This window comes from Sprattus sprattus (assembly GCF_963457725.1).
Source record: "Sprattus sprattus genome assembly, chromosome: 2".
Classification (NCBI taxonomy): domain Eukaryota; kingdom Metazoa; phylum Chordata; class Actinopteri; order Clupeiformes; family Clupeidae; genus Sprattus; species Sprattus sprattus.
The window spans coordinates 22,450,231-22,474,442 of record NC_137921.1 but is presented as its reverse complement, the minus strand read 5'-3'; the positions used below and the strand labels follow the sequence as shown (position 1 = coordinate 22,474,442).

Here is a 24,212-nt window from a genome sequence, read left to right as displayed (position 1 = left end):
TGAGTGAGTGATTGTGTGTGCTTGCGTGCGTGTGTGTGTGTGGGCATACATTTGTGTGTGTGCTGAGGAGAGAGTTGAATGCTGAGCTAAATTCAAGTTTACAGCCGAAACCCTTCAGCAGTGTGAGTGCTCCAGCTTCTTCTGAAGAGACATCACTGGACACACACACACACACACACACACACACACGCACACACACACACACACACATACACACACACACACACACACACACACACACACACACACACACACACACACACACACACACACACACACGCACGCACACACAGACACACAAACCTAAGGAGACTGCTGCAATGTCTCTATATGTGGCTTGGGCTCCGACTGTCATGCCATCGTTTCTGCCTCTCCTCTCTGACTCATGCATACTAAAACACTAGACATCACACCAAGTGTTCTAATTTAAAGCCAATGAGATGCCTTCACGCCTCTCTTTCTCTTTTCATTCCTTTGTCTTTCTTACCCTTCCTTTCCCCTTTTCCCTATCCCTTCTTTCCCTCTCTCTACCCTCTCCTGATTTTCTTTCCCTCTCTTTCCCCAGGGCCTACCTCCCTCAGCCGAAGAATGACGTCAATGCTGCATACTGACGTCAAGGGTCAGAGAGAGATGGGGAAGAGAGAGAGAGAGAGAGGAGCAGGGGGGGGGGGGGGGGGGGGGTGCAGGAAGAACGAGAAGACAGAGGGCAGAATGAAAATATTAGGCTCATCATTGCAGAGATATAAGCATACCAACAACCCTGGCAGACAAACACAAACACCCTTCTTATTTTCATTCATGTTTTATAAGCCTGACCATAACAAAAAGGAATTGGGATGAAGGGGGCTTTAATGACAACAGTGCGTATTCCTCCTTTCTTTCTTTCTCTCTCTCTCTTTCCCTCCCGCAGGCTGTGTCCTCATCCTCAACATCACCTCTCTCATTGCTATGCTGTTCACGTGTGGGCCCGCATCATCTCCCCTACTGATCAGTGGCTTGTGAGTGCATCTGTGTGTGTGCGTATGCATGCGTGCACTGTATTTGTGTGTGTGTGTGTGTGCGTGTGTGTGCTGCTGGTCAGTGTGTGTGTGTGTGTGTGTGTTTGTGTGTATGTGTGTTTTAATCAAACCTTTGTGCTACAGGGCAGTGGCTGCTGATGCACATGACAGGCTTGAGGTTGGGAGCCCTCTTGTGGTCTCACAGAGTCGTGGAACGAAAGAGGATATGAATGAGAGAAAGATGAAGAGGAAGAATGAGGTAGAGGAAGAGTCCTGTCATGCAGGTTGACAACAAAGAGGGAGAGAGGGAATAACACAAAAATATAGAAAGAGAGAGAGAGAGACAGAGAAGAAGAAAAAAACAGGGTGAACTACAAACTCACACACATGAACAGAGAGAGAGAGAGAGAGAGAGAGAGAGATCATTCCCCCTTGGATGGCTTGTATCACTTAAGAGGACAGATGGATGTTGTCTCTCTCTCTCTCCCTCTCATCTGAGTTTAGTGGAGTGGCACAGTGACACACACACACACACACACACACTCATGTCTATTTTTAACCGCATTCTTTCAAGCAAGGCCAAACACTTCACACAAAATCTCTCCCTCCTCCCTCTCTCTCCATCCCTCCCTCTCCCTCCTGCTTCTACCCCCCGCCCCCCCCCCCCCCCCCCTTTCCCCGAATTTCCATTTTTCAAATATACAGCATTCCTTAGCAACAGTCCCAAAATAAACCTCCGCTGCGTCCCCTTATCCCCAGTGGAAATGTTTAACCCTTTCACACAGCGCTAAGACACTCATCACCACCGAGATCATTATGAGAAATCCATACTCTGCAGGTAAGTAAGCAAGTAAACAGTACGCACAGGTGACCCCTTAGAAGTCCATACTCTGCAGGTAAGTAACCAAGTAAGCAGTACATGGGATTAAAGAAACAGACAGGAATATTGATATGATGGACGTCATGGATGGGCATGGATTCTTTACAGTGTAACAGCTTCTTGATGTAATAAAGGCAAAACTACTTCCGCTGTACTACTGCTTGTCCACTGTGTGTTGTTTGACTTGTGGACGAGGTTATTAACTACATGTCTCCATGTCAGGCAAAACCAAACTGTCAATCTCGAATAGCTCAAATTCGATTAAAGTGACATTACGCAAGACCTGAAGCCCTGGTGATTTGAGATCAGCAAAGAAACCTCTCCAGTCCATGTATATGCTCTACTCAACCCGTCACCTTTGGGTCTCCTGGGTGTCAGTAAAACACTCTTTGACTTGGAGCTTCTGGCTGGTTCTATTTATTTATAGTTTGGTGTTGAAGCTCTGCTGTACACTGGAGCTCTGCTGTAGACAAATATTATTGTATGTGATGATTACAACAATTATATATTGTTATAGAAGTGAAAATGAGGAGGGTGTGTGTTTGTGGGTGTTTGTCTGCCAGGGTTGTTGGTATGCTCATATCTCAATGATGAGCCTAATGTTCTCGTCTGTCTTCTCGTTCTCCTTGCAACCCCCCCCCCCGCTTCCCTCTGTCTTCTATGGAATTATATATATATAACTGTTATAAACACCACCTACAATACTTTTTTTGTACAGCAGAGCTTCAACACCAAACCTGAACTAGTAAAACCAAGAGTACATGATCCACCCACACTTCAGAGTGTAATATCTCTGGAATTTTGTGTTTTGTTGTTTATAAAGACCCTGGTTTACAGATGCCTTTGGGCACGCGTGTCAGGTTAACTTCATGTTTTGACATACTTCACGCAAACAGCCTACTGTAACTGAGCACTGTGGGCAGGGGACTTCAGAGGATCATTTGTCTGTGTGTGTGTGTGTGTGTGTGTGTGTGTGTGTGTGTGTGTGTGTGTGTGTGTGTGTGTGTGTGTGTGTGTGACAGACTGTCTGACAGACTGGAGCTTCATCGCCATCATAATATGCTCGGCGTTTTCCTCATCCCCTCCTCCTCCTCCTCTTTATCCCTATCTACTGCTTCTAGAACCTTCCTCCACTCCCCAGTCTCTGTGTGAACCATGCTTGGCAGCACACGGCCCTTCTAAGCACACACAGATGCAGGTGAAGTTTTTCATTAGGCCTGAATGTTGTTGCTCAGACATGCTGAGGGTGTGTGCCTGTAAACAGGAGCACTGTAATAGGACCTGCCGCTGGGGCTCCTCAGCTCTTTAGACCACTCAGAGCAGTGGATGGAAAGAACGACAGGAGCCGAGAAGAATGAAAACACATGGATGCTTGAACATGGAAAAATACCTGAATGTATACATATGTGTTAAGTAATGTGTGCACGCACGCACGCAGAGACACACACACGCGCACGCTCAGCCACACACTAACACACACACACACACACACACACACACACACTCATACACACACAAACACACATACATTTTGCCTTTGGCCATAGTAAGGCAATGTTACCATACTTCTAAAAGTTAAAGCTGTGTTCACCACACCTCTGTCAGCGATACAATATAAATTATGCTGAAAATAGCTCTCCCTCTCTCTCTGTATGTGTGTGTGTGTGTGTGGGTGTATGTTTGTGTGTGTGTGTGTGGGTGCGCGTGTGTGTGTGTGTCATCATCTATCAACCATTTTATGGAGGCTTGACCTTATTTACGAGTCACCTCCGCCCAGTTAACTCAGGGACCGAGTTGGAGCGAAGAAAAGAGTTATTGGGCATGAGGACCTGGTCATGACTGAATCCATCACTGCCGTGTGTCATCTGCCTCTGCATCCACCCCAACATTAACAACAACAACTACAAAAAAACAACAACAAGAACAACAACATGAGAAGACGGATGCTTAAACACAAAACAACACCAGGGGCAAATCTTCAGTGGAGCTCAGCTGAGATTAAAAACGTGTGTAATTAGTGTGGATACAAGCTCTCTGGCCTCAGTACTGTTTAATGAGGAGTGGTTGATGGAGGGACAATTAGACAATCACACTCAATGGAAACGCACTCCTGTTTACAAATCGTCATGTCAGTAAACAATTAAATGGAGCAGAGGTACAAGATAGGGCCTGTGCTTTAAGTGTGTGTGTGTGTGTGTGTGTGTGTGTGTGTGTGTGTGTGTGTGTGTATGTTAGCTGGATAATTTATTAGGGGATGTGTTAAATGAGCGTGGAAACAAAATCAGGAAAGTTTCTCTAGGGAGGTGTGGAGGGGTATAGTAGGCAAGAAGCCAGTGGTACCCACACAGGCACAGGCACACCCACACACACACACACACACACAGATACATATACTCCACCTGAACAGAAAACTAATATGATACAGGGAATGCGGTTGGAATTGAATTCACCTAAAGCATGACAGTATACATGACATTTAAGTGAGTTGAGATGAAATGAGAGGTGCGCTTCCTCATGCATGACCGTAGCTAATGTGCAGTAGTGTGCAGTCACTGTGTCGCCATCAGGGCCTTAAATCCCTCGTATGTGCTGCACTATGAGGGACAGGACTATAAATACACACAGACAGCTCATTCAGACAGACAGCTCCCACAGTGGGGTCTATGCGGCTTCTACTGCAAGGCTACAGTGGTGGATCATGGATTGGTGAACTTTAGGTTGCGCTGCCCTGATCATACCACGATAAGCGATACTCCAGCACTCTTCATCCACTGGCCCCAAGTCATCTCGGCCTCCACTCCTGCTTGCATCCAGCGGGCCGATTCTAACTCCAGATCAGTGCCACGCTGCACTGGAGGAAAGTACCAGTCTGATCTCGCTCTGTCAGTTACGTAACTGGTCTTTAAATAAAACACTTACGCAACCCCTCCATCTCTCCCAACTCCCATGGCCCAAAAGTGGTGGAAAGGGATACAGGCACTTGAGGAAAGAGCGAGAGAGGGTCAGAAAAAAAAAAAAGAGAGAGCGAGAAAAAGAAAGAGAAAACAACACAGTGCTTTGCCCAAGTATATACATTTACATACTGTACGTGCACTTAAGCTCAGGACTGGCGCTGGATGTTAAGAGCTGTGTATCGTGGAGGCATAAACATACTAAGAAAGAGATCCAGCTATGTGTGCATGCGTGCGTGTGTGTGAGTGTGTGTGTATGTGTGTGCGTGTGTGTGTGTGTGTGTGTGTGTGTGTGTGTGTGTGTGTGTATGTGTGTGTGTGTATGTTTGTGTGTGAAGGGGTGGGTGGGCACACTAACGGTAAAGTCCTGAGGAACAGCTCTGTCTAGGCGATGCTTGGCTCTTGGAGGTATAAATAGGTGACTCTGACAGCCAGCTGAGAGGCCCTGTGATGAAAGAGGGAGAGGGTAATTCATCTGAAGCCCAGTGTCAGCCTCCTGGTCCTGTGTGTGTGTGTGTGTGTGTGTGTGTGTGTGTGTGTGTGTGTGTGTGTGTGTGTGTGTGTGTGTGTGTGTGTGTGTGTGTGTGTGTGTGTGTGTGTGTGTGTGTGTGTGTGTGTGTGTGTGCGCGCGCATAGAAGAATGCACAAGTTACAGATATGTTCCAATGTGTGTATCGTGCATCATTTAAAGAAAAACAACTGTGTACAAATATGTGTTCTATTCTACTTTATGAATTAGACATGTGTTCAGGTTAGCCTGTGTGTGTGTGTGGCTTTCATCATCAAAATCAAACTTTATTTATACGGCACATTTCATACCAGGAGGTAACACAATTCGCTTCACAGAAGAAAATGGGGGGCTTGGGGTTTACAAACACTTGTATTTGACACTGATTTTTCAGAGGGATGAAAATCCACACCATGATGATATCAATATTACAAAGAATGATAGGTGAGATTAAAGAGGTATATTTTAAGTTCACGTTTAAAGGTTTCCACCGTTTAAGCCACATCTAAATTAAACGACATTTACACAGGACATTTTAAAAGGGTACAATATTAAAGGCAATCCACAAGGCCTCTTCACCTCTGTACTTCAGAGCTAAAACAAAGTGTCTTGTAACCACGCTAAGGGTTCCTGGAATAGCACCAGTGGGTGTTTAAAAATACCACTTTAAAAATGGTAAAAGCACTTAGGAAGAATGTGGTTGTTTTTTTTACTTCCCGGAGAAGACGTCTGCTTCTGATTAGAGGGCCGATAACGCAGATGAGCGGTAAACTCTGGTGAAAATTACAACATTCTTCCGCTTTTAGTTTTTCTTCACTCACACCACTGCCACCCCCCACCCAGTTTCACTTGAAATACTTAGTGTAGTGTATCAGAGAGCCATTCGCAAACAAACCTCAGAGACAAAATATATACAGATAATGACCAGCACATGACCAGTCATTTCCTCTTTGTCCGCTGCCAAAGCTTGGGCCACACTGTACATTAGAATAATTACTATTCTAATCAAAGGAAGATAAGGGTGTTTTTGCACTCTATGCAACACAAACCATTGAAGGGCACAAGGGATAGATATGAGCATCAGTTCTCATAGCCGATATACAACAGACAAAAGGACTGGTTGAACAAACACTCTCTTCGCAACACAAACTCCGAGCCTAAACTGGTTTCTCAGGAGTGCCTCTCATACCAAGACAATAAGAGAAGAAGAGAGAGAGAGAAAGGGAATAGCGGGAGAAAGAGGGAGATGGATGGGAGGAAGAAGGCGCTCTGCGATTCACCCGGATGCTTTCATGGGATTTAGGGAAAGAGATGCCAGTGGCTGCGCGGGTGCTTAGGCTCCATAATGCCAGGCCGTGTTGCATAATTCAAATCTTCCTGTACATAATCCACGGTGCCTTTCAGGCCCCCGGTGCTATTAATAGGCAGCAGACAGAGCCTTGACATTCAATATTCCCAGCGGCGGTTTCCTTGATTGACCTGCTTTGTGATGCAGTGGTGTTGGTTGTGTGTGTGTGAGTGATGGATGGGGGGTGATAGGGATACTGATCAAGATGCTGAGATACATGCAGTCTACAAACGCACAAACTTACACTCACACACACACACACACACACACACCCCCACACACCTCCACACACACCCCCCCCACCCCCCCCCCCCCCCCCCCACCCCCCCACACACACACACACACACACACACACACACACACACACACAATCTCATCCACACACACACCTTCCTTTTGCTCTATCATTGACTCTCTGGCGACACTTTATTATTGTGGTGTAATTGCAGAAACCGCCAGCTTGTAGGGAGGATGGGGAGGGGGGGTAGTAATGATGCGATCGCTACAGGAAGCAGATGGATCCGAGCCTTGTGATGTAATCGCAGAAAATCTAAGCACTTACTGAGAAACCTCAATTTCTGGGTAAAATACCTCTAACACTGTTAATCACTACTAGTAAGCATGTGGGTGAGTGTATTTATGGGTGTACTGATGTGTTTGTTGATGTGTATGTGTGCGTGTGTGTGTGTGTGTGTGTGTGTGTGTGTGTGTGTGTGTGTGTGTGTGTGTGTGTGTGTGTGTGTGTGTGTGTGTGTGTGTGTGTGTGTGTGTGTGTGTGTGTATGTGTGTCAGGGCATGACTTAAGCACAGCAACTCAGAGCGTGCCAGTGTTACACTGCTCTCCTCACAATATGCGAGGTGAGGAGATTCAAAGCGAGGCAACACGAACAACTGGCACACATTTCCGCAGCAATAAACTAATACATAGAGCAGATGGGGAGTCTGACAGTTGCATCCTGCCGGCGGCAGCAAATGGTCACAGTGCTACGACTCTCCACACACACACATCTCCCGCCTTAACTCCACTGTAAATTTGAAACGGCACTACACGGAACTCCAGGGACTCAACCATTGCAGGTCATGCCGTCACTTGGAATAATACATAGCTGACCGGTGTGATAATACCAGGTAACGCACAGGGCTCTTTTTAATGAGAGGGGGATGTTGCTGTTGTTGACGCCTCTCTTTGACTGAGTGGTTATTTCTAGCCTGTTGCTGTCAGACACAGTCGAGGGCCTTTGCAAATAAGACCAGCCAGTTGTCACCAAGGTTTTCTCGATTCTCTCCACAGCCCTCCAGTTACATGTACTGGGTGGGTGTGTAGCGAGTGTAGACTGTCTATGGTGTGAAGGTAGTGTGTGTATTCTGCTTATAACAAGCCTACAACTGGAGTCTTAAAACAGGACTGTCTATTTAGGTCTCTCCTTGTTCTACTTTACCTGACTGAACTCCAATTATCTCATAACCACTATAGTGTATTCAGGTCATTACAGGTGTTTTTAGCCAATTTAAGATGGAGTACCTCCCAACTCTGGCAAAGCAAACCTCTTTCAGGCGTGAGATGAGCCAAAATAGGCTATTGCAAGCTCAGAACTAAAACTCACTGTGGTTTTTGGAAAGCAGAAGTTAGGAAACCCTGCAGTTACTGTTTCGTGACAGGACAGCGACAGATGTAGAGAAGACTGGTGAAAAAAAGGATAGATGGAGAAGGACTGATGCTGTGGTATAAAAAAAGAATCCCTTTCAGGTTTTTGTTTGCATAAGGTAAACAAAAGGCCTGTGTTAAAAATGAGCTTAATCTCCAGATGTGTCCTCGAACGAGTACAGGATATTGTTGCCTGAGGCCACAGACAACAAAGAAGACCAACAGAAGAAAACTCTTTCTAGGCTTGTGCCAAAACAAAGGCAGATGCTTCACAGAATTCCCATTTCTGGTAAGCAATAATGTGCAAGTCCAGCGTTAAGCTTACATAAAACGACAGGGGTTTGTTGGGTTGGCCGAGGCAGTGGATTCCAGCTATGAAACCTCAAACTGAGGGACAAATTAGGCTCGTCTTTGACAGGAAACAATCTGAAACAACCTAAAGAAAACAGGCACATTTATGTGTGTCATATTTTTTAAAACAACTGAATTACTTTGTGTTTGCCTTTCCTGTCTAATAAAAGCACCAAATATTTCCAGCTCCATTTCCAGGGGGGGGAGGGGGAGCTATAAAAAGGTGACCTGCCCGAAAGGCCTTGGAATGACACTGCATGAGCTCAGGCTGTTCTTGCTGGGCGCACGTGTGTTTTTGTTTGTGTGTGTCTCTGAGTGTGAGTGTGTGTGTGTGTGTGTGTGTGTGTGTGTGTGTGTGTGTATGTGTGTGAGTGTGTGTGTAAATGAGCGTCTGTCTGTATAATTGAGTGTATAACAAATGTTTTTTTGTGTGGTTGTTTGTGTGTTTGGTTTTGTATGTGTGTGAGTGTGAGTGTGTGTATGAGTGTGAGTGTGTGTGTGAGTGTGCATGTGAGTGTGCGTGTGTAAGTGTGTGTGCATGTGAAACGTGTGAGTGTGTGTGTGTGTGTGCGTATGCATGCATGGAAGTGCGCGCACATGTACGTATGTGTGTGGTCCTCCCCTGTACCTAACAACACATCTATCTATAAATCCAGAAATCTCTGTGTGTCTGTCAGTCTAGGGCGTATCTCCCTGACGTTAGTTACGTTAGTTATGAGATTTCGCATGTAGCTTACGCATGTCATGAACCTGTGTATCCTTGATTTTGAAGATTTCTGAATTCATAGTTCGCGAGATATTTGTATTTTGTCATTTGCCGTAGGCACTATGGGTTATCGTTTGCTGTAGGCACTATGGGTAGTGAGGCACTATGGGTAGTGTAGTAATTCAGAGAAAGAGGGGCGGACCCGCGCAACGTGAATGATGTCATAGTCATAGAACAGCCTGGCATGTAACCAACTCTCATTACCATGTTAAGTAGTATATTGTAGTTTGATGTATTTGTATAAGAGTTAGCTTTCTATTCAACGTTGCTGGTAAGCCTAGACCAGTGACCATGCGTTCATGCATCTACTGACGAAATGAGAGATGTTTTCCGATGTATTAGTGTCCCGATGTATCTGTTGTAATTAGTGTGTACTTTGTTTTCTCATTATTGCAATATTATAAACCTCAGTCTGCATTTACCCTGGCTGGGAGAGGCTGTCATTCTGAAGATACTGTGTGTGATCGCCTTTGCTCTGTGTTCATTAAACCTGTCAGAGTGTATGAATAAACGGCTGGGTGCCAATCAAAATCACAACGCAAGAGTGGAGTACTACACCGCTACAAATGGTAGCTTATATTGATAAGCCTCGGAGGCTTTCAGATTGTCCATTGCTTTCCCATCTGTTGCTATGGAGTCCACGAAATACGTGCAAATCTCGCTGTAAGTTATGTTGGGCCACGTCGTCATGTTATCCTCCCAGTTCTGCACTGAACAACAGCTACACCTACGTCTGCTAACACTACAGAATGCATAATTCCTACGGGCACTGCACTATCCTGAATAAATGCAGTTAAGTCCATGTCATGGCAGACTGAACAGAACAGCTCCACTGTAATGTGTATTACAGCCCCACACGGCCATCCAGCTAGTCCGTCGCCTCTCTGACACACTCTGACAAACAGCGGTGAAGGTCAGTCAGGTGAGAGTGGCGGCTGTCGGACAGAAGAGGCCTGACATCAACCTCTACGCAGCGTGAAAGGGCGATGCAATTGGAGCTGATTAAATGTCCACTTGGAACGTTTCGAGTGATGAGGTCATTGTGTCTCTCATTGTGCGGTTTAAGGTTGAGGACATCTGACACCTGGTCTGACAGTTTAGCTTCTGATTGGGGATGGGGACAGGGGGGACGGGGGCGCTGAGGTGACATAATTGCTAAGCTCTGCTCTGGACTATATACCACAATTGTAAATAATGGGGTTATGGAGGGGGGTCTGTAGCGTTCCCACTAGAGGATGTATGTTATATGACTCCATGATAGGAGTAAGTATGGATTGGATACAGATTGGATTAGGGATGGGATGATTGCTTCCCTTTGATGAATGCTTAAGGGTTTGTGTATGTTCATGTATGTGCATGTGTGTGTGTGTGTGTGAGAGTGTGAATGTGTCTGTGAGAGACAATGCGTGTGTGTGTGTGTGTGTGTATATAGGTATGTGTGTATGTATGTGTGTATGTGTATGTATTTGTGTGTATGTGTGTGTTCGTCACAGAGTGTTTGTTTGGACAGTAAGGCTCTCACCTGGACCCAGTTTGGCAACGGCGTACAGGAGGTCGTAGTTGATAACGGGCGTGGTTTCGTCGATCTGTTGCCAGCCAATGGGAGGGGAGCCAGGTGGAGAGATGAGGAACTGCTTGGAGGGCTGGGGCGGAGCCAGATGCAGGTTGTCACTATCGGAGACAGGGTTTTGGACCTGACAGGAAATAAACATTATCGCCATGGCATCAACGTGGTGCATTATTTATCTCAACTCATGTCTTTTACATGCCATTAAAGTAGCATAACGGATTCATTGCTAATCGCTAATGAAATGCTAACGGCCAACTAAGGAAACCTCTTGAAATGTGCCTACTTTGACACTATAACAAACGAGTTACTCAACAACTGTCCTAACACAGTCAAACATCAAGCAAGTGCAACACAAGCAAGACGGCAAATAAGCTACTTACTAGTTAGGCAGACAGTAGAAATCAGGCGGCTCCAAGCAAAACTACAGAACAAAGGTATTTGCCTATGGACCCTAGTATGGCTATGGCACGGAGGCAATTCTTCATATTAAAAGTCATTGTAGCGGCCCACATTTTTTAAGCTGTTATTTTAAGGTTAAACTGCTTATCCTAACCCTAACCCTAACCCTGAAGTATAATTACTACATAATGCTACTTTAAATCATACCATAATTTAACAAAAGTAATACAATTCATTCTTTATAAAGAAAAAAATATTTAGAACCATTATTTGACAAATTCTAAACTCTTCTGTGTTCTTGACATGCAATAACAATCCCTGAATAAAATATGCTGTGACTGCTGGTAGACAGATAAATAAGACAGTAAAAAAAGTAAATTTTAAAGTAAATACCATTTAATTTAAAATATATGTTCCCCCTCTGAGATACTAGATCCCAGTAGACTACTGGTTGAAGAGTTCATAGTCCTGACACTAGTTGAGATCAGTTTCAACAGATCAGTACATCATTTCAGATGGAGAGGTACTGGGGACGAGGGCCCCGTGCCCCCTGCTGTGCACTACTGAAGTCATGTGGGGGTGAGGCTTGTCGCTTTGATGAGGTGCTCAGACCAGACCAGTGAGAGCTGCCTCAATCCAGCCCTACTCCAGATAATCCAGCTCTCCCATATAAAAAGCCTACAGCCTTCAGCCTCCGAAGCCTTTCTTACAGTCTATCGCTCTCTCTCTGAAACATCCATCCGTCTCTCTCTTTCTGTCTCTATTCTCACTCTTGTCTCTCTAAGCAGTGTGCAACATGAATCTATGTCCTCTTTCACTCTCTCTCTCTACCGCTCTCTTGTGCTAGCTTCAATCAGCATCAATCTCTCTCTTGTTCAGCATACATCTATCTCTCCATGCATTTCTGAGCCCTGGTTAATCTGTCTTGGGCTTGTGTTGCAGCCAGTGGAACAGGGAACATTATACTGGTAGAGGAAAGAATGCTTCCAGAATTCGCTGGTATTTAATTAACCACACCGATTAAAAGAGGAAGGCTTCTACAACAGGATAATGATCCAAAACCTCAAAAACCACAATGGACTACCTCAAGAGGCACAAGCTAAGGGTTTCTCACAGCCCCCGAACCTCATCATTGAAAATCAGTGGATAGACCTCAAAAGAGCAGTACATGCAAGACAGCCAAATAATCTCACAGAACTTTTCCTTTTTTGTTTTTTTGAAACAGTAAAAATACAGAAAAAAAAAAGTAATCTTGCTTGCTTACATCTAAGAAATGGGTCATCTTTGTGCCTTTTGGAAAACAGGTCGTCTTTTACTGGCTTAACTAAACAGAAATTTTGACCAGGGGAGTCAAAACTTTTAAATGCAATCTTTCTGTCTGCCTGTCCCGATGGATAGACATGTAATTAATGCAATGCCAGAGTGAGACACATGCACTTCTCCTATACCCTTCCCCTCATTAGTACTGAGTGCGGAGTCTGGAGAGGAGTGCGTCAGACAGGCACGCTTTGATGCCAACTCTCTCTCTCGCTCTCTGTGTGCCAAACTATCTGAGCGAGTGCCTTTTCTCAGTCCACTGAGAGCCTCCAGCTACATAAACTCTGTATCGTCCCACTCCTCATACTAATGGTCCGAACTGAAATATTACTCAAAAATTTCAGCTGGCTTACATGCACCACTAGATCACCCCTTATATAAACCCCTCAAAAAAAGTTCGGAAACGTTTTTTTTTGGTCGATTGTTCCTCCCCTTTAATAATACTAATTGGTATTGTATTGTATATCGTTGGAAAGCCTGATTAGTCACCTTTACAACGAGTGCCAAAAATGTGCCAAAACCCCATGCAGTTTCCTGACAGTGTTTTTTTCCTTAATACTGTGGGAGAATCATCCAATCCACCAAGCAACTCAAAACAAGAGTGAATACCAACAGAAGAATATTGCAGGGGATTTTGGCAAAAAATGTGGGCCGCTACCCACACGGTTAGCTGTGTTGCTCAGTCCACGAATGCACGATCCTTACAAGTTGTACCTCGTTGTAAAGGTGACTAATCAGGCTTTCCAACGATATACAATACAATACAATACCAATTGGTATTTTTAAAGGGGAGGGATAATCGACTGAAGAAAAGTTTCTGAACATTTTTTGAGGAGTTTATATAATTTATATGATTGTTCATCAATAAAAATACATCAGTGTTATGCACTATTCAACTGTTATAGTTATTGATGATTTGGGTTTATAAAGTAGATGTAACTGTATTAGTATTGACAAAGTTTAATACTCTGTATAGATATATTTATTGGATTAAAAGTCATTCAGCAATCTCTGTATTTCTGTATTTCTTATTCTGTGTACTGGTGTTGTATATATTGTATATACGTATATATATATATTCACATGCTGTGTGCTGTTGCTGTATTGTATGATAATATATACATAGGTACTTTAATATATTCCACGGCGCTTTGTTGCACACTTAATATTTATATATATCTTATGCTATTCCTACCGTTTTTTAGATATGCAATATTGTTGTGTTATATGTTGTTGTTGTGTTATATGTTGTCCCTCGTCGCACCAACAGGAGAAGCACTCCAAATTTCGTTGTTTGTAAATACAATGACAATAAAGGCTTTTCTATCTCCTATTTCTATCTATCAAATACTTCAACTTAAGTTCAACTAAAAAAGGATGAAAATGGGTTCTTTGCCAAGCAGATGTTGATTCTTTGGCAACTTTGTTTGTGTTTTCAGCTGTGGTATCTTTGAGTAGAATCCCACACTCTGCCCATGCTAAGGTACTATGCGTGTAATTAATTACAAATGACAAAATGACAAAAGTTCACGATGCTGTTAGGATTCCTTTGCCCTCCTCAATTTTACATGACATTTATTTTAAGAATCCATGGAGACACCTCTTTTAATGTCTTCTAGTGTATGCTAAAGAAAGTTCTTGTAGTGGAAGGAATTACTCAAGACGTTCTAGTTCTAGGCCTTACTCTGTGTTTAAGGAGGGCTCCTCACCTGGGCGAAGTAGAGCTTGAGCTTCTTGCCCCTGAAGGGCGTTTCATGCAGCTCTATCCTGGCGCTGGCTGCCGCTTTGGGGCTGCTGAAGTTGATGCGCACGCGCCTGAAACTCTTGAACAGCTGGAAGGTGGTGTGGTCGTCATACACCAGGAACAGGGCCTCGAACATCTCCTGTGATGGACCATACACAAGGAGAAGAGGGGGGGGTTATAAATTAACTTTTTCGAAGTGATACTATAATCCTGATTGTGGGAGATGACAATGTCATGCAACAGACAAAGAACAGTATGACAAACATATTAGAAATGATACCTTGGCAACGAGGGTAAAACTCTGGGGGTAGGCTGGGCTGCTGTGTTCAGCAGGAGGCTATCAGCAGGAGGCTATTCACCCATTATGAGATAGTCATGGTAGAAGCGATCACATGAGGAACAACTCAGCCCCTCCCCCAAGTTTAATACTCAGGGAAGAACATAAGATGGGAAAAATCTCCTTCAATTTACATCGGATTGACCAGCTGCCAAAGCACAACGCATAAACATATAATTTTTCAGTCATGGGAACTTTGGGTAAAATAATATTAATTAGATTTGGAGGTCATGTGATGTACTACTTTCTTACTTTCTCAACTTATTACAGTCTGGTACCATGAAACTATTTCCTCCAATAAACACGCTTAGATACCATCCCACTACAGTGAGATACTATCTGGTAGGGAGACGACCATACTATTGTACACTGATGGGACCCTGTGGTGTGGTCTGAACAGAGACTATACGTAGAGCTCATAGGGGGGAAGTCAAGACATGGGAGTGCATATCAGGCCTGATGCACATCATTCATTTCCTGCACAACTGAAGAGCTACAGAAAGGTGTCTTATCTTTAAACTAACTCACACACACAAACACCCACACACATACTCAAACACATACACACACACACACACACATACACGCAATCCCAGACATACATACACGCACATGAAACCCCACTCCCACCCTGCACCCCCCTATACACACAGGCGAAAAATTAGTGTGTACACAAAAACATACACACAGAAAACATTTGCATAAACACATTTCAGTCCTGTTTATTTCACCAGGGCATTGTCACCTATTGAGCATATCATTAAACAGGGAAGCTGCTCAGACAGACTGTCCTTTCACCAGAGGATTACACATTTACTGAGGTCTACCTCTGAGATGAGGTGATAATTTGATAATGAGATTTTCAACTCAATGACCTCCGGATACTGAGTGGCTCCATTGTGGATTCCTAATCCCCGGCACAATTACTCATATCTGAGCTGATCTACCTGTGGATGCACCTCTTCCAGATTTCATTATTTAATGTCGGACATGATTAGGAAATTCAATTTCACCGTTACTCTTAGCTCTGTATGTACGTCGTGTTACACAAATCACTTGTCATTATCAAATGAAAAAGACATCTGGAGGAGTCATGAAGAAATCCGATACACTTTAAAGTGATTAGATTATGTTTTGTAAACAGGAAAGCGTGGTATTTCATATAAACCACCACATCTGTGGGGATCCCATTCATTAGCCAGGGACCGCTGCTTCACAAGTTATTTTAGAATAAGTTAAAGTTAATTCAATTAACTGTGCTTTTTTTGTCAAAACTGGTTGAGAAATGGCATCATAAATTCTCAATGATAAAAGTCTTGGCAGATAAACCTACATATAAACACAGCTATAGTTGAAACCTCAGGGTTACTTGGAAATGGGAAAGTGTAATCAGTTGATGCTGACATATGAGCAGACCTGATCCAGTAACTTGATAGAATTGTCAAGGAGCTAAAAATAGAGCCCTCACCATTCTTTTATACGAGAAAAGTGCTGGAATGAGTGGTGGAGTATGGTAGAACAGTTCAAATAAAACCAGGAATTCAAAATAAATAGATAAGATCCTGCCTAACACGGCCCTTTCGGATGGACAAATCCATTCCTGGCCAACATGCATCTACATTTGGCCTCCACAGTCAACTAACCCATTTATGGAAACGAAAGGCTTTTGGCACAAGGAGGGTTGTGAGTGTTTTTTTCCCATCTGCAGGTTTACCTTGGATAGTCAAATTCCACTGGGAGAGACAGCTTAACTCTCTTACACCAAAATGGTCAAATGGAAAGGAGCCTCTTATCTTCCTATGGAAGTATCAGAAAGTAAATGCATCCCGTTTTACAGGAACCCTTTCATCTGCACTTGTATTGCAGCAAAGACTTAACTCCATGACCTTGGACTTGCTAGGCCCTTGCCCCTCCAGTGTTAAAATGGTACTGAAACAAAAGGTTCTTGCCAGCACTGTTCTGTTCTGTTTGGTGAGTCGGATCCATTCCCTGAGTGGTGGGGCTTGGCACCTCTGTGCAGAGATTGCCCTGGCTGGCCTGACATACACACACAGATAAGCACATCTAAGCTGTCCTGGGATGACAGGTGAATGACTTCATCTACTGTCACAGACTGGCTTCACATGGGCACACACACACACACACACACACACACACACACACACACACACACACACACACACACACACACACACACACACACACACACACACACACACACACACACACACACACACACACAAACACACACACAGTTCTGTGCTGCCCCCTTGTCTTTACTAGGACAATAGCCAGATTTTATGCTGATGTGGAAATATGTGTTCAGGTGACGACCTTACTAGCATGAATGCACTCACACTTGCCTGCACACCCACCCACACACTTCTGAGTCTCATGCTGGTGTGTGAGGGAGCTGTGTGTTCAGGTGACAGTCCTGGCTCTGAGCATGACTCAGCAGCTTGGGCCGTGCTGAAATGACTTTGACGGCCGTTTTACTCCTGCGCTCTGTCTCCCCTTCACTTCCCCTTCATTCAAGGAGCCTGACTCAGCACTTTCTTCTGAAGTCTGGGGCCACGTCCCGAATGACTCCAGACGCGGTGGAAAAGTGCCAGAGTGACTTTCTGAGAATCCCACGCCATTCTTTAGCCTTTCACTTCATGGACACAGCCTTACTTATCACTGGTCCATCTTTTCCAAAATCTGACCAAATTATGTTTTGCTTTTTTCCTATCACTGCTACGTGAGCCACAAAGCAGCAGTTTAGGATAAAACACTGAAAAATGAATGAATGGTATAACAATACAAATACTGGAGTTTGTCATACCAATAAAGACACTTACCAATATTAGATGTGTCTGTATGCTTGAACATGAGATAAGATGAAGTACATTCTATAAACGTACATCTACATATAAGAATTCTTACTACCCCAATCCTTTCGCCGAAAGACTACATGGATGCATCTTAATTCATTATTTTTTTTTCTTCCTACACTGCTGCTGTGAGGTTGCTCTGTACATATGATGGATCACAACAAATATGAGACTGGAGAATGCTGTATTCCTCCCATTAATCAGTGATGTAAACCAGAGGATCGCAGGGCAGGGTGCTGACTTAGCAATGGAATGCCTCGAACATTAAACCTGACAATGAAATCAATAGCAGACCATTAATAAAAGCAGCCTTTGGTTGGCCTGAATCAAACTGGCTGCTTGGATCTCATGTTGATTCCATTGCTATGGGTTACACATTTGCAAAAAAAGAGGGCTCCCTCTTTTTTAAATTTCTCCTCTCTTCCTCCCTCTCTCCCCTCTTGTCTTCCTTTCAATCTCTTTGTTCCATCACCCTCTCTGTCCTTCTGGATTGCTCTCTCTCTCTATCTTTCACTCTCTCTGGAGTTGGTATTCCCAGGGCATTTGAAAATTGTCTATTTGTGGAGAAAAATAGATTGCATTCCTCTACAAATATGGACAGCTTGATCGAGGCAGAAATAAAGAGAAGGTGGGTGGAAGCAGAATAACTTTCTAAAAATACCTCTCCACTCTCTCTTTCTGAAGACCCAGTGAAAGCATTCCATTGAGTTAGGTAAATAGCAGATTTCATTAGGACCCAAATTATGCTCAGTGTGTGTGTGTGTGTCTGTGTGTGTGTGTGTGTGGGGGGGGGTCCTGAGGCAGAATCATAAATGCACACAAGCAAGCAGGCAGGGGCATACACACACTCACAAAGCTCAATCTGACACACACAGTTCCACTCATATACACACTTACATCCAACATATACACACTTACACACAAACTTGCCTGCACACGTGCACGCTCATTCCCACGTGCACGTCACACACACACACACACACACACACACACACACACACACACACACACACACACACACACACACACACACACACACGCACACCCAGTTACTCAACATAAACACATACACAACCGCACACCTCAAAAGGGAGGAAAGGAGTCTGCAGTAACCTTATATCCTAAATCTGAGAACAAACCCCAAACCAAGTCCCCAGTTTGCACAGTGCTTCAACCACACTCAGCACAGAGACGCCACCAACAGTGTGACAGTTTCACGTCTTAATCTGCGGTCGCACATTAACGCACAGTGTTTTTGCGCATTTTCCGTGGTATTTATCAAACCAGATCCGCGCTGGGCAATCTATGTTTACATCGCCCTATAGGGCCTGATTTACTAAGATTGCGACCGCAGCTTAATCTGCGGTCGCACATTAACGCAGTTTTTTTGCGCATTTTTCGTGGTATTTATTTAGGAAGAGAAAATGAAGGTTCAGCGAAGAGGAGATACATATATTGGTTCACGTTCGCTCAATCACTGAACCTGATTCAATGTTTGCGCTGTTATATTGTTGTTCTGCCTGCCATCACCTACAGCTAGATGTTTAAAAGAACACGATTATAAAGAATATGCTATTGGTGGCATTAATGCATAAACTGTCTATTATAACAATATAGATGTGTACATGGCGAGATTAATAATTTCTACAGGGACATGGGTTTACTAATATATATATGGACGTGGGTGCAATCAGTGGTTCCAATTACCTTCGGAAAGTTTGCGATTTCAAAAAAAGTCCTGTTTGATGTCTCTAATTTCACCTATGGCAGTGGGGAAATGTATTGACCAGTGCGCCGTAGCAATGCGTCGAGTACCTGGGTGAATATTTGGCTGAGTGAGACAGTGAGCTAAAGCATGGTGATTTGGCAGGCAGGAGGGCGGCGTGGTATGCACATTTTTTTAAAGCCTTTCTCCAAGCTTGTTTTGTCTGCTGGAAGCTGAGGACATGGAAAACTTGTGCTGTATTGACACAGAGTGTTTCATGGCCGTTTGACAGAGAGAGAGAGAGAGAGATGGACAGAGGCTGGATGGAAAGAAAGTCTAAGTGTGTGTCTGAGGATTTTAGCCTGTGTGTGTGTGTGTGCAAGTCAATTGTCCAGATATTAATGAGGAAAGGTCTTCGCTGAGACCTTGCTGGATGCCACTGCCTTCCACTGTGGCCTCATCCACCATAATTCATTACTGCATATTCTAATGCAGCAGCTTTAACCAAAGGCAGGCCACTGGGGCTGTTTTTGTGAATAATGTATTTACTAACTGTAGAATACAGCGTGGACCTTACCCGAGGAAAAGTAGGTAAAAAACTGTCAATAAAATTGCCCTCAAAAGGAACAAAACACAACAAGAGATGAAAAATCTACAAAACCCATCAGCCAACAAGCAATGGTACCAGCTCAGATGGAACATGGAGCACAAAGGCTGCCCTTTGCTAGAACATTCCTTCAGGTCCAACCGTCCCTGATGATTGTCAAGCACGCCTTTGTCCCTCCTCAGCTATCTCATGCCGCTGTCAGAGATGGGATAGATAAATGAAAAACATCTCCCCTCTTGCTCTTGTTTTTTTCTTCGGTGAACATTCCTGTCGCACCACAGCTGTCTTTTATATAGGACCTGGGGGGTGGAGAGAGCCATGGTAGATATTAAATAATCCTAGTATTTCAACTCCCCAGACACGAATAGACGACGACACACAGCCACAGCCACACACACACCTCCTCCAAAGGGAAAGAAAAACAGCCCTAATGTACTCTGCGTGACCTTTGCAGCGAGCCTTTGAAGCATGTTATCGGTGTTCTGCAGTGAGGGCAGAGAGTGGGAACAGTCGGTTCTCTAATTGAACCTCTTATTAAGCATGGGGCACCAAGCTCGCAAATCGTAGAATTCCACAGACAGGGTCTGAGAGACAGAGTGGATGGGATAAGACTAGATGAGAGATGCTCCCCATTCCACTTGCTCTCTCTACTTCTTTCTCACTCTTTGTTCAGTTATCATGGTGTGTTGATCCAGTCTAAAACATATTTCTTTGAGCAAAGGAAGGGGGAGGGAAGAAAAAAGAAGAGGGAAGAAAAAAAGGAGAGAAGGACAGAGAAAGGCAGACACTGCCTTAGATGTGCAGAGAGAAAGAAAGGGAGGTGTCATGCCCCATGGGGCTTTTCATCTCTTTCTGCTTCACTGGCATTACTACTTCTCAGGAACAACAGCATTCTATTTTGCTACAAAAATTCCCGGTATTTTTTTCCATGGACGTCAGGAAAAAAGGCAGCCCAGACGGAAAGAGGAAAAGGACAGAGGGCAAGGCAGCGGAAGAGGGTGGCTAGTGAGAATGAAAGAAAGAAGAAGAGAAAGAAAGAGAGAGAGAGAAAAGGGAGAGAGACAAAATGCCCCCTCTCCTGGAGGAGGGCATGACTTGTGGTGTGTTTCCATTGTGGTGTGTTTACACTGCCCCCTCATTAACCTCGGAGGAATCTCGGCGCTGTGTGGCACGGCGTAACACAGGAACCCTTTTTACAGGCCTTCCATCAATAGCTGTGGAATGTGCCGGTACTTTAGTTCCTCTTATCCCCCTCAGAGACATCCAAACAACATTTCTTCTCCATGGTGATGCCTAGGTCAGCAGACATGTCAGGATGGAGTGCGCAGGTCACAGTCTCACCTGGCTCAAACATACAACAGGCCGCAATGGGAACTGTTTGAGAAGAAAAGTGTTTGATTGTCCAAAGTGAAGAAGGAAGAGTGAATCTTCAAAAATACTACTAGAAAGAAAAAATAAATGGACTAGAGGTTTTCACAATAGCTACGTATTTTGTTCTTTACAGAATTCTCTGCACACTTTCACCTGTGCAACAAAGGACCTTTGTAGCGGGCAAAGGATTCCTTCAGAAAAGTTCCCACAAAGAACCTTTTTCCATGAGTTTCATCGATTATGTGGGAGGAACTTTTTTTTCAATGATTTAATGACATCAATCAGTAGTCTGATATGTGGCAGGAGGCCCAGCATCAACATCACCCAACCTCAGCTGGTATTTGTGTTGCAGTTGACAGGGCTATTGAAGCCAAAGATCGGGTGGGGGCCTCTCTTCCAGCCCGCTATTAAACCTGGTTACTGGATTTATGTGCACTCATTACAGAACTTGGGTCAATAGTTTTAAAAACATGCTGACAAAAGTGGGTAGATCTGAACGAGAGGGGTTCGTTTCACATGTATCCATCCGACCCAAAAAAGGCAACAACAATAAAAAGAGCAACAACAAAAAGGGCAGTTAATCAGGAAGTGCTGTTCCAGGAAGGCGAAATTAACCAGGTTCAATCCCGGTGTGGCAGCTATTTAACACTGTAAGTGGCTGGATCTGGAGCGATTCAAAACATCGCCATTTTAGGATCGCCTTACGATGGGGGCCCAAAGGGTCACTCTGGGTCAAATTAAAGGAAAAAACAACAAGAGATGGTGGGGGTGAAAGGGAACTGAATGAATCAGCTCTAGACAGAGGCACTGGTCTTGTGTTTATACAGTATGTCTATGTTGATGTGGAGGACTGGTTCAGTAATGCATGAAAGTGTCCTAAAGGGCTGAACTGAACTGAGTCCCCAACTCCTACATGTCTCCATCTTGACCTGGAAGTGCTAACAGAGGAGCTATAAATAGGTCTGTGACTTTAAGAGGTGCTGCTCACATTGGTCTTTTTCGATGTGTGTGTGTATGCTGTGGCCCAAGCATGTTTTCCTGAATAGGCCACAATAGATCTAAATGTTATGCGTTACTGAAAGGCTCTTAGCTTTGTATTGCGTTTGGTTTAAAGAGACATTTCCTCTTCCACTGCACGCTTACATTTGTTCACTGATGGCAATGCACAAGGGGTTACTACAAGGAAGTATGTTGGGTTTTAAAGACCACAGAAGGACGAGTGTGTGTGTGTTAGAGGGATTGGGAGTTATTTGGTATGAGCCTGGTGGGGAAAAGTGGTCCAAGGTGTTCTGTTTTTCCAGCGCCTTCCTTTGAGGGTGCAGAAGTATGTGTATATACGGGTATTTAAGTAATTACATGCGTCTACAAGCCAAACCTGTGTGTCTGTGTATATATATGTATGTGTGTGTGTGTGTGTGATTGTATCCGTCTGTATGTGTGTGTGTGCTTGGGTAGGCTGTTTTTGTTTTTGATTATCTTGTGTGTGTGTGTGTGTGTGTGTGTGTGTGTGTGTGTGTGTGTGTGTGTGTGTGTGTGTGTGTGTGTGTGTGTGTGTGTGTGTGTGTGTGTGTGTTTGTGAGCCAGGGAAATTACTCTAGTAGGAGATGGAGAGTGGCAGGGGTGAGAAGGGAGCAGAAACCCAAGGCAATGCTAACCTTAGCACTAATCCACCAGTAAATGTCAAATTTAACTGCAGCTTCGCCTGCTTTGGCTTTAATTGAACACAGACCCTTGTCCACCGAAGCAGGAGATAGATTAGCTCAAGTGTTTGGGATCGAGTAGAGCAAGACAATATACAGTATATTAATGTAAATAAATGTAGGAGCAATAACCTGAATGCGAAAAAGAAGAAGAAACACACACACACACACGGTGCCATTGCGCTAGGCTACATGATGATCTCTTCTTTAAATAAACCAAGTCTTTGTACAATTAGAAATACTTTGGCAATACAAGATGATATTTGGCATGCCAATACAGCTCATTTGAATGGAATTGAACTGAATGAAAGAAGAAGAAAGAGAGAGGGCGAGATGGACAGTGACATAGATAGAGAAGAAAGACAGCAGAAGGGGCATCTAGAAAGGAAGACAGAAAAAGGAGAGGGCATAAAGAGAAAAACAGGCCGAGACACTCTAATTCATCTTAAGCAGACCCAGGCCTAGAGTCATTTGATGCTGTCAAACAGGCCCGTCTGAATTGACCTCCGACCCTCTCCCTAGGGAGCCTTTCTCCGAGTTCAGAGCTCCTGTAAAGGATCCACATGTTTTTTTCCCCCTGTACAGGAAGTCTGAAAAAGCAGCTGGCAGGCAGGGGTTAGTGATCCTATCTCTATTCAGCCATCCTCTCATAAGGCAGATTTTCCATCTCTTGGACAGGGAGAGAGAGAGTGAGAGGGGGAGATGGAGAGAAAACGAGTGAGTGAGTGAATGAGAGAGAGAGACAGAAAGAGACGGGGGTGGGTGGTGGGGGGTAAGAAACTAAAGAGGTATGACAGCTGCTGCTTTAACTGAGGTCGTTTCTTCAAGAATAGCTACATTATGTGCTTCCTACAAAAACAGAACACACTCCTAAACCTTTCAAGACTAAGCACCACCAACTTTGGGTTGCTTGAACCTGAACTGCTAAAAGTATGGTGCAGGCTTAACATCCTTCCCTTGATCCTAGTCTGTTCACAGTAAACAAATGAAGAACACCAACAACAACAACAACAAACCGGTTTCAAACATGGTCACCTGTGAACCCAAGGCTTTGATTTAAGGGACAGGAAGGGAATTAATGCCAGTGGGTTTAATCCTCTGCATCAGAACAACAGAACAGTCGTACAATCTGGATCCCTCTG

General features: G+C 44.1%; 1 protein-coding gene across 2 annotated transcripts in view; it reads right to left on the bottom strand.

The window, feature by feature from the left end:
• The window catches only part of rcan2 (regulator of calcineurin 2), a gene marked incomplete at both ends in the record, with an annotated part of 76,220 nt that overhangs the window by 7,715 nt on the left and 44,293 nt on the right, over window positions 1–24,212 (bottom strand). For both annotated transcript variants that reach the window (XM_080860481.1, XM_080860482.1), the window contains 2 exons: window positions 10,970–11,141; window positions 14,443–14,616. In XM_080860481.1, the coding sequence (XP_080716607.1) occupies window positions 10,970–11,141; window positions 14,443–14,616 (346 nt within the window). The remainder of the gene's footprint in view (window positions 1–10,969; window positions 11,142–14,442; window positions 14,617–24,212) is intronic.